General features: G+C 36.8%; 2 protein-coding genes and 1 non-coding gene across 7 annotated transcripts; 2 read left to right on the forward strand and 1 right to left on the reverse strand.

The window, feature by feature from the left end:
• Positions 1–1,038: 1,038 nt before the first annotated feature.
• On the reverse strand, positions 1,039–1,553 carry LOC103980280 (flowering-promoting factor 1-like protein 3). The gene has a single exon (XM_009396617.3). The coding sequence runs from the start codon at positions 1,508–1,510 to the stop codon at positions 1,190–1,192; it is 321 nt and encodes a 106-aa protein (XP_009394892.1). The 5' UTR covers positions 1,511–1,553; the 3' UTR covers positions 1,039–1,189.
• A 1,359-nt stretch (positions 1,554–2,912) lies between these two features.
• TRNAG-CCC (transfer RNA glycine (anticodon CCC)) lies at positions 2,913–2,983 on the forward strand. The gene has a single exon. It is a non-coding gene; the product is annotated as a tRNA-Gly (tRNA).
• A 5,085-nt stretch (positions 2,984–8,068) lies between these two features.
• Positions 8,069–14,067, forward strand: LOC103980279 (protein VERNALIZATION INSENSITIVE 3). Of its 5 annotated transcripts, XM_065102687.1 has the most exons (6): positions 8,207–8,224; positions 8,358–8,465; positions 8,535–8,611; positions 9,901–10,582; positions 12,242–12,549; positions 12,641–14,067. In XM_065102687.1, exons 4-6 carry the CDS (start codon positions 10,092–10,094, stop codon positions 13,870–13,872), a joined length of 2,031 nt encoding a protein of 676 aa, XP_064958759.1. In that variant the 5' UTR covers positions 8,207–8,224; positions 8,358–8,465; positions 8,535–8,611; positions 9,901–10,091; the 3' UTR covers positions 13,873–14,067. The 5 variants fall into 5 exon arrangements, with proteins under 5 accessions (XP_009394890.2, XP_064958759.1, XP_018680845.2 ...); XM_009396615.3 differs by lacking the exon at positions 8,535–8,611 and having other exon boundaries at positions 8,069–8,224; XM_018825300.2 differs by lacking the exon at positions 8,207–8,224 and having other exon boundaries at positions 8,240–8,465.
• The last annotated feature ends 927 nt before the right edge of the window (positions 14,068–14,994 follow it).

Below are 14,994 nucleotides of genomic sequence, written 5' to 3' on the forward strand. Positions count from 1 at the left end.
TAAATAATTCTCTAAATATTAAGATCCCCATGTATGCTACTACCGTCACCATCCATCTAAAAATCCAAATTGATCATTTTTAATCAAAATTAACAATAATTTATATTATTAGAGAGAGAGAGAGAGAGGTTTGGAGAAGAAAAGAGTTGTTAGTCTTGGGAAAATAGTACTTATGCCGATTAAAGCATTCCGACATCTTTTGCGGGACACTATGGTTGGAGTCAAAGCGACATGTCCATGTGACGTAGATGAGGGTTGAGAGAAAAAAGTCGACAAAACAACCAAGTCATCCCATAATCTTTTTGCAAGGTGATGTGATTTGTCTTAGAGCAATTGTGGTGGGACGGACGGTAACATCGTCTAGCAAGATTCTTTCAAGTATATGATTCGACCAACCTAAATAGATAGGATGGTCCTCAGCGCTAGTGGAAAACAGGCTCCAAATCTATCTATCTATCCATCATGCTTCCCTTTACGCATGGATAGGATATCGTTGTTGATGCCACTCGTGTGGCTTGATGCTTGAGCTTTAGTTATGTTCCGATCGAGGTCGACTTCAACTTGTGTCATCGGAGAAATAGATTTCTCGAGAAAGCATGTGCAACACGATCAAACATTTAGAACATGTTGCGTTGACACTTCATAGCGATCAATCTTTCTTTGCGATCAAATGTAACATTCATTTAACAGGAAAGATACTAAATGTTAGCTCAGCAAAATGCAACAGGAAATAGATTGAAGACTCAAAAAATAGTATATAGGAATATATGCCTCTGCGGAATGTTTAAGGTACTTCGAGGCACCAACATGTGTCGTCCGGGTTTCTCGTCGTAGGAAGAAACAAAAAGGAAAAGGGTCGTTTTCCTCGTGCTCTCTGGTATCCTTGTTGACACATCATAAGTTGTTCTGGATTAGAGCTAAGATTTCATGATCTACTTCGATATTCTGATGGATAATTAGTTCGAATATGGATTGAAGAAATGACATCGTGTAGCTCACTGCAAAACGATAGCACAAGCGAACCCTTTATTTAAGATGATAGATGTTTACAAGGCGGTCGATCTCACAGTGGAGTTGTACGTAATCATACACAAGCTTATTTCGACTGCTATCGGTTGCTAAGTTAGCTTACGTATAACTAGGAGACGATATGTGCATGGGAGCGAGCTGGTGACGGGTACGTGAGCGATCATGCATCACGGACCTCGAAGATGTTGCGGCTCTTGACAACGATGTCGTACATGTGCACCGACCGGAACTTGGAGAAGTCCGTAGGTACCGAGATGAGGTGCACGGAGGAGCGCTTGTGGAACTGGATCAGATCCGGCGTGCTGGGGTACCGCTCCCACCCCAGCACCGCCAGCTTCTCCTCGAGGACGTCGTAGGAGGTGATCACCTCGCTGGTGGGGACGTGGACAAGGACCTTGCGGCGGCCCACGGCACCCTGCTCGCCGCCGACGTTCTCGACGAGGCGGACCACGCCGTTCTTGAACACCCACACCCCCGACATTATGACCAGCAACCGCGAGCACCGCAGACGAGAAGAGGTTGGAGATCTGAGGCAAGGTTGGGGAAGAGGGATCGGAGGGCGGGGGGCTTATGTAGAGGTGGGGAGGGCAGGGAATCGAGCGCAGGTTGCAGAGAAGACAAGAGAAGTGTTTAGTTTCCTTCATTGGGTGGGTGTGATGATGCTGTCATGGACCAGCTTTTGCTTGCACCCGTGTGGATTATACGCACTCAAAAAAAGAATCCTTGATTCGTTTGGTTCTATTATTGCGTGAAATCTGACAGAAGATACTAGTTTGGTCGTCGTGTTCATCATCCATCCAACATACCAGGAGAAGTGAGATTTTCTTGGATCTCCACGGGATCATGGCCATCGATCGACTTGGCTTACCATTTGGTAGTGCAGTGATTCTAATTTCTTGTCATATAATTTTACCGTATTTTTTTTTTTGTTTTCTGAAGATAATGGTATATGCTTTCTAGTCTATATGTTAAAGATATGGAATCTTGGAAAAGAACAAAGCACTCAGCGGTTAGACAAAACGGGAGAACACAAGTCTCTTTATCTTCTGCATGCTACTGAGGTACCATCAGGGAGATTTGTGGTGGTCACTGACTTGTCATTTTCAGCGGATAATTATTCACCTTTTTTTTTCGTTTAGAAAAAGGGTTGCCGCGAAACATAAATACACATTCGATATGATCATTCAGAATATCCTGAATAACTTCAAAAGGATTTTATATTGCAGAGAGCTTATGGAATGCAATTTAAAATATGATATTATAATTTAAAAAGACACATCCATGCACGCACCTTAAAATTTAAGCTCATAAATCGTGGATCATTCGAGTCCGACATATGTTATCGAGTCTTTTAATTTTCAGTAATGTGAGACTATATAATACGGCCTGTCTCGATCACTTCGCACACGAATACATTCCGACACTAAGTTTGGCCACGTCGCTTTCAAGAGTCAGTTGATCTCCCCGTGGGGGTTGCCCAGTTGGACGTAGACGGGTGGGCTCAACGGACGTGGCTTGGACTTGTCACGTGGGATCGGAATGGGTTGATCAGCCCGAAGCGGCGACGGGGCACGTGGGGAACAGCGACACGAGCATGTATACAGCACGTAGACACATGCTTTGTCACATGGGGGCGACGCAACAGGTCGACGGCCCTACTTGTTGGTCTGCCGGGAAAGCGAGGATGGATATCGTAACTGTCCAGGTCAATGTCTGTGGGTCCGGGACGAGTGTCGACTAGTTGTTGACTCGTGGTGATCGACGATTGGTGGATTCACTCGTTTTGATCAAGACGGTGTTCGAGAACGGGTACCAATGTTTTTAAAGCCGGACTCTGTCAATTAAGTATATATTTTATGAAAATTAGTTAACAATCGACCAAAGCGCATCTGGTGTAGTGGTATCATAGTACCCTCCCACGGTACTGACCGGGGTTCGATTCCCCGGATGCGCATTTTATTATGTATTTTTTATTTTCTTTGACGTTTATATTATCCCCTTAAGCATTATGCATTAAGTATTTTTTTAATGTTTAATCATTTATAGAGCACAGGTGTACCATCTAAAACGTGGCATGTCGTTATGCACCCACGACGAGCCCAATGGCCGCACAGACCACCACTCGGGCCACTGAAGAGCTTGGCTTTGACTCCCCGACATGACCGTGCATGGAGACCAAACGTTCTCCCATGTTTCGAAGGGACGACGATCGTTGTTGCCTCGCTTGCACTGTCGGTTCTTTCGAGGAAGAACGCCTCTAAGAAGAAAGAGCTGAAAGAACCAGGCGACGGACCTCTCTCGTGCATCGTCGAAGCAGAAGCGGAAACAGTGTTGTTCTTTTACCTTTGTTCCCAGCCACGACTGTTGACGACATAAGCAACGTTTACGTATGACATCGACTCTTTCAGCGTTGGGAGTTTCTCCTCTACAACATGTGTTTTGTGTTATATATCATTGCATGTGTCAATTAAAAGTCCACTGTGTTTATGTATGACATCGAGTAATCGCGCATACTCGAATGAATTCAGCAGTGGACCGCCTGATCGAAGGTTTGGTGCACACGTTCCTTCCAAGCGAGCGAACTTTCTCAGTTCCTGGGGGTCTGTGCTTTACCTTCGTCTGCCTTTTTCCTCGATATTTCTCTCAGAGAGATGGGTTTTCTTTACTCACTTCACATCATCATCTCTAGCTTTTCATTTGCGAAGACGGCTAACAATCGGTCGTTTGATTGCAAAGCAACGACTGATACATGCACTAGCGGAGCCATGTGTTCGTGTAGGCTTTCTCGTCGTTCTCTTGTGTTCTTTAATCTGATCAGTGTCGTTGACGGTGGGTTGTGGAAGAGTAGGAGATGTGAACTCCTTTTGAGTGTGCACTTCAATTCTTTAAGGAGCAAATCATTTTAATTTGCTTGAGAAGTCTGGTTAAGACCATTGATTAGTTTCAACCAAATGACACCTTTTCTTCTCGACTCCATCTTCTGTACTAAGCTAAATATAATGTGAGTAATAGTAGTATAGGTAGACCGAGAACCAAGAAAACAAATTGGAAGAAACAAGAAGACTGGATGAGTGTGCCAGAATTATTTCTATGTTCTGAATATAAGATTAGATGACCGATCAAAGAATTCTCCTGATCTGTGTGTTGGAAATATCATCACAATTGAAAAAAGGATCGACCTCAATCAACATGTTAATATTCTATATTAATTTTTTTTATTTTTTTTCTTAATATCATATCAACATTTGATGAATACTTCTCAAACATTTGCAGTGAGAGCAACAGCTCGCATGGGTAAATTGGAATGGTAAGTGGGTGGTGACAGGACACATGCTTGCAAGCCCACTCTCGTGGCATGTTGGAAACCTACCCATCCATGGCGCCGTTCAAGTCGGAAGTGGTCGTTTTCTGCGCATGCGACGCTTCACTCGAGCACACTTTGTTTGCTATTATATTTCTTTCCTCCTATCACACAATGTGATATGCAAGTGTCTTCCCGGTTCACTTCACTGTGCGAAGAACGCAGGCTTTTAGCATATGTTTTCCATACAGATTTTGCTGTCGTAGAAATGACACCGAGTTGGATTTTTCTTCTTCTTATATTTGGAGCTATTCATGTTTGACATATCCATGTAAATATAAAAATCATCCTTATATTATTGTTATATTAAAATTAAATAATAATATATCTAATTTACGATATGTATTTCTCAATGTCATTCGGAAAACTTTTATTTCATCTATATACGCGATCTAAAAGTTATAGTGATATCGATCTACAAAGATAACTATACTCATTTTCTTCTCTTTTCTTATTTTTCACCAGACTACTATTAGCGATTGATTATGGATAAATGAGAGATAAGAGAAGATCTATAATATCTCAATGATTCATATGATTAAGGAGAGATAAGAGAATATCTATAATCTCTTGATAATATCATGTATTATATTTTTAATCTCTATAAAGTTATTTCTATTTATAGATAAGAACAAAGTATCTAAAATAAGTACTTAAGAGTTTCTCGAATCAAAGTCCTCCTAAGAATTCTTATCATAATTGAACTTCTTTTATATTAGTCGATAACCATAATTAGAATTCAATTATACTCATAATTTAATATTCTCTTATTTAGCTCATTAATTGATAAGATATAAAAAAATTTATATTTAAAATAAATAAAAAAAATTATTTAAAAATAATTATATTTAATTATATTTTAATTATATTTTAATTTTTTAAAAAAATTACACGTGTGCATGAATTTTATAAAATAAGTCAATAAATCTAATAAATATAATATCATATTAAGTCTGATTACTAATATGAGTTATAGCGATTGTATCTCATCAATATCATACTTTTTTATATGTATCGCAATACTGTTAATTCTTCCTAATGTAATATAAAATGACCCTTATAGTTTATCTTATCAAAATAATCCTATTAATGTATTCAATCATATACATATATAAATATGAGTAAAAATAAGTAACTTTAAGAATATAAATAAAAATATTAAGTATAATATCTATTTAGATGTGTATTATCGTATCTTTTTATGGATTACATATAAATTTAATCATAAAAACATATTCTTTTAAACACCTTAGACTATAAATATTAAATGAATTGATCAACAATCAATATAGTAAAATTTAAAATCTTAATTGATATTAATTATTTTTAAATATTTTTCTTGAACCATCAATTATTTTAATGCATAGAGTTATGATTGTACTTATCATTCCTAAAGAAAAAAAAAACTATAATATATCACATAGTATCTTCGGCAACTTGGCAATTGAGTCTGATTACACCAATTCCCTAGATAAAATTTTATAGCCATAAAACTTGATTAGTGATCTCAAAACATATCACAAAATCAACTTTTATTATTAATAATATAATTTATATTATACTATTCTTATAAATTATCTCTCCAATTGATATAGATATAAATCATAAAATAGACTTCTTGTTATCAACATAATTTACAAAATCAAATCTTAGAAAATATCATTTTTTCAAGCTGATCAAATTTTATATATGTAAGCATATAATCCTTTATCTCTTCCAGATATTTTTTTGCTTTTTTTCATAGTCTCTTATTATTTTCATTCTTAGGTAACTTTAATACCTAGCCAATATTTTAACTATAAAACTAATATTTGATATGCCATAAGCTTAAGCATATAATATATTTCCATTTGTGTATATATAAAAAATATTTTTCTTTATCTGATTTTTAAGTCATTTTAAAAATATTTGTTTTGATTAAAATTTTTACTTTTATCATTTGCTAAACAAAGTTGTATACTCAATCTCTTTAAAATTTGGTTAATATATCATTCCTAAGATAATTCTTAAGATCTGTCCCTGAATATCTTAATGCTAATAACATAAGATATATCATTCATATTAAAATTCTTAATGAGAAGTTTCTTGGTTTAATATAATAAATCAAGATCACTATTGGCAAGCGAAATATTATTAATATATAAGATCAATATAATAAACTTGTTCTCACTGATTTTTAAATATCTTTCAGATATTTTTTTACTTTCTTTGTAGTATTGTAGTATTTTTATTCTTGAGTAACTTTAATATGTACCCAGTATTTTAACTATAAAACTAATATTTGATCTGGCATAAGCTTGAGAATATAATATATTTTCAACTGTGCATACATAAAAAATATTTTTCTTTATCTAATTTTTTCTAAGTCATTTTAAATATATTTGTCTTGATTGAAATTTTTACCTTTATCGTTTGTCGAACAAAGTTTTATACTAAATATTTCTAAGACTTGGTTAATATGAGTAATATATCTAAAAGTATTTAATTTAGATAATATTCAAGTATAAGATATGTTATTCTTGTTTATTTATTATTTATTATTTATTTGTTGGGTTTGGATTCTAACAAAATTTAAACTATTATAATCTTTGGTTTTTTAAGTATTTTTATTTTTAAAGAAATTTCTCTCAATATATATAATGCATACAAATTCAAAGTCTTATTTGATCTGATGGACTATGTTTATGAACTTGGAACCTCAATCCAACGGTGGAAGGACAACGAAATTTTTAATATATATATATATATATATAATAAGTTCATATACTAAAAGGGCATGTTTATGATTGAGTTAACTATGTTAAATAAAAATGAAACCAAGCCAATAGATTAAAGTATGTCTTTGGAATACTTTTATTATTTTGATGTATATTTGGAGAAAAGGATTTGAGCGAATGTATATTCCATTCCTTCAATGTTTGTTAAATAATATAAAAAAAGTATATCTTAAATATATATTGATATAATTATTGTTTAGTAAAATTATATTTTAAGATTCTATTGAATGTTATGTGATAAATTTATCATTCTAATAGTTTAATATTTATTAAAAAAAATATATATTTTTTAAATAAATAAATAAAATAAAATAAAATATTATGAAAAATTCATATGGTCAAGATATATAATAAAATAATATTTACAAATAAATGAATAAAATTTTACCTCATAAAATATATAAATTATGTTGATTTCTCATGTTGATAAATTTATAATTTTAGATAATATCATAGAATATTTTGAGAATTTAAAGATATATTAATATCCTACAAATGTTGAAATGTTTATGTTACCCTTGACATCAATATTTGAATTTCTTAGTGGAAAATGTTCCTCTAAATATTTGAATTTCTCGATCAAACACTACAAGTGATATATCAGTGACAAATAATTTATTTTAATCCTTCAAAGAAGTATTGTAGATAGTTATTCTTTTCATGTACAAAACAGTATCTCTCAAAGTCAACTCCACTTAAGAAGAAGAATTTCTTCGCGGGTCAAGTTGACTTAAATTTGGCACATATTATAATAAAAATATGGAGGGAAGAAAGTTACAAAGACTTTCAATATCATCAATAACAGGATGTAGAAAACTAATGTGTAAAATCTAAAGATAGAAGGACCAATATGCAAAACAATCCAGAAAAGAAACCCTTTTGTTACTATCGTGTTGCTTTGATTGGCCACAGTCTGCTCCCGAGCATTAATCTAATCTTACGGAGAGTGTCATCTATCTCTCTCTCGCTCTCCCGGTGACGTCCGAATCTCTAGACGTGAGGAGGAGGAGAGGAGACGACAAGATGATGACTCGGTCAGCCACGGATTCCTCCATTGGTATGCGTAGCCCCCTTCCTCCCCCCCGCCTCTTCTCCCTGCCTCTCTCTCTCTTTCTCTTCCTCTTGGTTGGGTGAGATAAACGTGAAGGCACAAAAATGCGAAATTTAATGGGATTCTTGGCTGCCTTTAGGTTGGGACGGGCGAGCCGCGTTGCAGGTGCGGAAAAAGATCAGCTTTGAGATGGCAATGTGAACGAGGGGAAAACTGAGGTCTCCCGCCATGGATCCGCCCTTTTCCGGTACGTTTCTCGCCGTCTTGCTGGTGGTCTTTGATTCTTTTACCGTGTTTTTGACAATTGATGCTTCAGGAGCACCCGATCTGCTTGTTCGGATGGACTGGAGGGGGAATCACAGCTTGGGTTATGTAAAAATTGAAACTTTCCAGGTCTTTCGCTGTTCCGTGTGGTTTTTGCGGTTTGTGGCTTGATTAAATCGGAAATTTTAAGGGGTTTGGTGGTGGAGATAAAAATTGGATTCTTGTATACGTTTTTTGGTGGTTTTCTTTGATTTCCTATTCGTGGAATCTGTCCCTTTGTTGCATTTGTGGATCGTGTCCAGGCGATTACTATGTTTGGGGGAGTTGGAAACTTTTTCCCCAAAATTTCGGTGAAACTTAAATAGGGGAAGCTGATTCTTTATTCCACTTGTCCTTTTTCATGCGTCAGAATGAACCTTTTCATTCTATTTTCTCGTTGGCCATGAGATGCTGTCTTGGCCAGCGCTAGGGATGTTCATATGCCTAGACGAATCAGAAGAAGTTCATCCTAGTGAAATTCTGGTTATTAGGTTCAGAAGCATTTGCTACTGCGAGAATATTGTGTAATTGAATTCATAAGGAGTTCTTTCTCTGATAGGTTTTTTTTGTCTATTTTAATTCATGAAAAAATTTGAAAACCCTGTCATCTATGATATATGAGATCAAAGTTCAAATTTATCGGATGGTTGTGAAGTATTGTTTTATGGGTTTAAGATTTGCATTCTCATGTTTTTATTGAATCAGATTTGGACTTGTTATGCTCAATTATAGATTAAGCACGTGCTTGTAAGGTCCTAAATATCAAATGTCAGCTCATTTGTAACATGCACCAAGGCACTAATGCACACCGTTCCTAGCTTCACATTGATTTGTCTTGCTTCAAGTTGTTTAAATACATTACCATTACAGTGGTTGCTTTTATTGAGTTTCTGGATCAGTTTCATCCTCTACCTCTCATGTTAGGAATGTTCTGTTTACTGCAAACATATCGGCACTGCATGGTTAGCCGGGGGAATGCTACGGCATGGCCATGCAGGTTTTTTAAAAGTTCCATAATATTGGTCTCTTGGAGACTCACTGGCATCAGGTGTCCTTATTAAACTACTTTATAAGGTATCTGCTGCATAGATAATGTGATATCGTCGCACACCTTATAAGCATCAGCTTGTCACCGGGAAGTGGTTACTTTATTGCAGCCTATATGTCAGGGGTTTGATTCATGGAAATAGCTCTCTGCATGTAGGATAATGTTCACACATCCAACTTTCCTCCGACCCCATATCAGAGGGAGATTGTACAATGGGGGATCTTCTTTATCATCTAACATTTTGTCTTTGCATAATCATATTCCATTTTACATCTTTTTGGTGGTTTTTTCACTAATTTACTAATCTAGTTTGATATGTTCACTACTACAGGATTTGTACTTGACCCATCTAAATGTAGTAAGTTGAGCATCGAGGAGAAGAGAGAACTTATACGTGAACTATCAAAATGGCCTGAGAGTGCTCCTGAGAAGTTGCAGACATGGAGTCGGCGTGACCTTTTAGAGATCCTGTGTGCAGAGATAGGAAAGGAGAGGAAGTATACTAGCTTAACAAAACAGAAGATGATCGAATACCTGTTCAGAGTTGTATCTGATAAAAATTCTGGAGAACATGCAAAAGACAGTGATTCGTCTCAGGTCCCATCTACACCTAGCCCTCAAACTCCATCGAAGAGACAGAGAAAGAATGAACATCCATCACGTTTGCCAATTATCACAAGCAACCTCCAACCAAGTGATGTTGAAGAAGCTCTTGAAAACATTAGATACTGCCAGAATTCAGCCTGCAGGGCTACTCTTAACGTACAAGATGCATTTTGTAAGCGTTGCTCATGTTGCATCTGTCGCAAATATGATGACAATAAGGACCCTAGCCTTTGGCTATTTTGTGGCTCCGAGGCTTTTTCTCAAGGTGACTTATGTGGTCTGTCTTGTCATCTCGAGTGTGCTCTTAAGCATGAAAGGACTGGTATCATGAAGAGCAGGCAGTGCACCACAAGATTGGATGGGAGCTACTACTGTACATACTGTGGAAAAGCTAATGACTTGCTTGGGTAAATTATTCAATGTACCATTTAAAAAAAAATGAATATTGCATATTGAACTGCTCAGCATAGCTTCCTGAATTTGAGAGATCTCAGTCTGTCTGAGCCATGACGTAATTTTCTTTTAATTTGAGAGATCTTAGATCATTAGCATCTAAGTAACTTTTCTTTTAAGTTGCCATGACGTAATTAATTGTCTTGTCTTCTTGGGTTCCTTGTTACTTGAAGGAATTGTGACACTGCAACATCAGTATATGTTATGGTTAGCTTAGCTAGTCTGTCAGTTTTAGGAGCAGATGACTTTCTGATGAGTTTGATGCATTTAAAATTTCTTTATTCTTCAGGATTATCTGAACGATGGATTCTTTCATTGTTTTTCCCCATCATTGATGACTGTTGATTAGTAACTAAAACTGGAACGAACAATACATGTTTCTGATTCTACTTGAATAAATTGATAATTTTGGCTTTATACATTTTATCTCCCATGTGGGCAGATAGAGGTAAGCAAAACCTAGGAAAACTTTAAGGGTTTAGATCTATATCTAATATTGGATCTGCAGCTGTTGGTTAGAGAAATTTAAATGCTGGATCAATTGGTCTTCTTGTACATGCTTTTGATGTTTGTGAAACGCTGATGATCCATCTCCATGAGCAATGCATGACTTGAAATAGACCTAAATATGATTATACATTTCCTACATCAGTTAGCCTTATTACTGCACATGATAAAAGTTGTACAAGTTGTACCAAATTTTACAGCTCCATACTACCAGCAAGATACTACTGCAGCGATTTTGTTAAATAGCCAAAAGTGCCATAGGTTTTACCTAGAGATAGGAGTTTAAGTGAAGTATTTAGTCTCGAATTATAATTTGTTAAGCAACACACAAGCATTGAGGTGTAATTTGGTCATTGAAAAGATGATTTGGTAAAGAAGAGAGGCAACATATGGATGTATGTGTTCTTATAAAGTGGAGAAACACATGATTGCCACTGTGGCCACTGGGACTGAATATACGAGCAAGAAGTGCTTATGAATGAGTATTCTGGAATACCATGCGGGAGTAAGTTTCTGCTAAGATATTCTCTTTTCACAAGTAGCAATTGCTATACAGTGTTAACTCTCTCAAATACAGATATAAATGGGACTTCTTTTTAATTTCTAAAATCTAAGATGGTACTTGATAAACTAAAGATTTCCATAATTTCTGTTTCTCTTTCTTCGGCTAGGAATGTTTAGTTTATGTTAGCATGTTGCTTTGATAAAGAATGTTGTTGCAAGGACAGATCCAGGCATGTATTTGTGATGAATCATCAACGATTATAACATCTATTTCAACTGTGTTTGTACTTTTCAAATGTCTTGTCTTGTTGATCTAGTTAAATGTGTCGATATTTTGCTACTGTTATACTTGTTTGGTCAACTTGATCTTTCCTAGTGAAGTTCTTTTAAGATATAAGGTTTATCTCATTATGGTTATCATATATTAGACATTGGCATGAACCATTTTTATGAAGTAAATCAGCTTTAGATTGTCTAGAGCAATCTTTGCTTCAGTGCTGATACCCATAGTAGAATAGAAACTCCTTTGTGATCACATGTTGGAACAATTGACTTTCAATGACGGTTCATTTTGTTCTTACCTTGACTTTTTTGTTCTTCAGATGCTGGAAAAAGCAACTCTTGATCGCAAAAGATGCACGACGAGTTGATGCATTATGTTATCGTATTTCTCTTAGTCATAAACTTCTCAGCCTAACTGAAAAGTATCAGAGTTTGCATGAGATAGTTGACACAGCACGGAAGAAACTGGAGGCAGAGGTTGGGCCTATCGATGATTTATCAAACATGGCACGTGGAATTGTTAACCGACTCTCTGTTGGTGCTGAAGTTCAAAGACTGTGTGCCCATGCAGTAGACTTACTAGATTCTATGCGTGGTAGTTCTTTGTCAGCTAATAGTCAACTTCAACGTAAGCTTCACTAAGCTTCAGGTTTACTGAGCATTCTGGTATCTGTTTGGTTTTGACTGATTTTTTTTTTGTGAATTTTTATTGCCTACAGAAATTGGTACGGTGTCCTCCAGCTTCATCAAATTTGAAGAGATATTACCAACATCTCTTACTGTGGCATTGGATATAGAGGATAACACACCATTAGCTCAAGAGCTAGCTGGTTTCACTTTGTGGCACCGAAAGACTGACAACCCAGAATACCCCAGGAAACCATCATTGTCTGTGTTTAAACCGAAGAAAAGGTTGCTATTAACAGAACTAATTCCAGCCACAGAATATATGTTCAAGGTGGTAGGCTTCAGCAAAATGCGGAACCTCTACACGTGGGAAGTTGGAGTAAAAACTAAAGCTATCTCTCTTGATGACTCTGTGGGTTTGGCACTGGAGACAACTGTATCAAACCCACATTGTCAAATCTCTAAAACAAACAGTAGTGGCTTGTCTAATCCCTTGGAGGGAGACGAATCCAATACCAATAGTTCTGCATGTGCTGACTTGAATAAGTTGCCGGAAATTGATTTTGATGATTGTGAGAAGCCTCAGATTCTCGAGACAGAAAAATCATTCGATCATGCCCAGAAAGATAATAGCCACCAAAAGAGTGAATGCAAGGGCAGTATTAGTGGAGCAGAAGTTCTTGAGCCAGAGGATTCACATGGGCACTCTGATTCTGCATTAGATGAGGAGCCAAACTCAACCATTCCGATCGAGTCCACTAACTCTATGGAGAATAACCAGGCATCTGACATCCCGAAGTCGGATAATGAATCTAACACTCCTGTCGTCAATGAGATGGTGATCGTACCATTTGGACAATCAGATCCCACCTTGCCTGCCACTCCTCCCTGCAGGTTGGAAACTGGAACAGAAGGTTCTGGAAGGTGCATTAAAGGGAACAGTGGTTTTAATATATTTGAGAAAGGCTCGTTGAATCCAGACGCGGAACCAGGAAGTTCATCCAAGAAAAGAGGTGGAGGAAAATTTGAGGGTATAAATATCAAGGATGGGTCGATGGAAGGGTTATATGAATACTGTGTGAAGGTCATTAGGTGGCTGGAATGCGAGGGGCACATCGAGAGCAACTTCAGGGTGAAGTTCTTGACTTGGTTCAGCCTGCGAGCAACCCCACAGGAGAGAAGAATTGTTAGTGTTTACGTTGATACGCTGATCGATGATCCCCCAAGCCTTGCAGGGCAGTTGGTGGACACCTTCTTGGAAGCGATCTGCAGCAAGAGGCCACCTCCAGCGCCAACAGGCTTCTGCACGAACCTTTGGCACTGAGGAAGCTATTGGACTCGATAATCAATGTGACAATTCTTTAGATGCAAATTATTGCATTAGTTATTCATCGGACATGTATTCATGGGTCAGCAATTTCAGGTTAACTCATATTATTGCTTGTCCACAATTACAATTTATATGTACCTGACACATGAACAGAACTGTTTTGTTCCTCCTAATGCTCTTTTGTTCTCATGGCATTCTGTGGCACTGCTCTTTATCTTTGCAGAAACTTGATGCCCAAAGTTCATCAATGTCGAAAGAATCACTCTTTTGAAAGAATCTACATTGGATAAACTGGAGAAAAGGACTGCTTGGATGTTTCTTTTGAGTTTGACGTTGATTCTTTGATCTTGTGGATGCACGTTTTTGCATGGTTCAACTGAGTGAATAGTAAACATGTATATTAAACATGCTTTTTGGGAGCTGTTCTGATTCATGCGCAAGGCTTAATTCCCTGCTCATTTCAGCCTATACAATCTGGAGCAAGATGTTGCTCACACTCCTATACTGTTCTGTGTTGAGGCTTTTTATACGCGTGCACTTGGAGCAAGGTGGTGATAGCAATAAAATTACCACCACCACTTTCCTGTTCACCTCCTCCACATACTCACAATCACCATGGCCTACTTTTTCTCCTCTGTTTCGAACTTTAAGATGAAGACTAAAGACATCGGCAATCACAAAAGCATACAAAAGCCTTGGAAGACAGTAATCTAATACTTGTTAGATCCATGGAAGAAAGGTCCCAACGCCAAATAATTCAACACATCTATTGATGAATGGTTTGTGTGTGTGTGTGTGTTGATATATGTATCACAGAATCACATGTTATTCTCCTCGTGAGGTGAGGTTAATTTAATCACCTCTACCAGTGTTGGTTGCTAACTTAGGTTAGCAAAGAAATGCAAAATTATTTGATACTTATATGAATAAGATGTGCAAACTATATACAACCACTCACTCAGTTATGGATATTTATATGAATAAGAAGAAGTCGAACTATACCCGACCACTCAGTTTGGTGGTGGCGTGTCTTCAGATCTTATTCTCATAGGTTGAGGTTTGAACTCTTATTCCCATAGGCGATGGTGTGTATTCGGATCTTATTCCCATAGGTTG

Source organism: Musa acuminata, chromosome BXJ2-4 (genome assembly GCF_036884655.1).
Source record: "Musa acuminata AAA Group cultivar baxijiao chromosome BXJ2-4, Cavendish_Baxijiao_AAA, whole genome shotgun sequence".
Classification (NCBI taxonomy): Eukaryota; Viridiplantae; Streptophyta; class Magnoliopsida; order Zingiberales; family Musaceae; genus Musa; species Musa acuminata.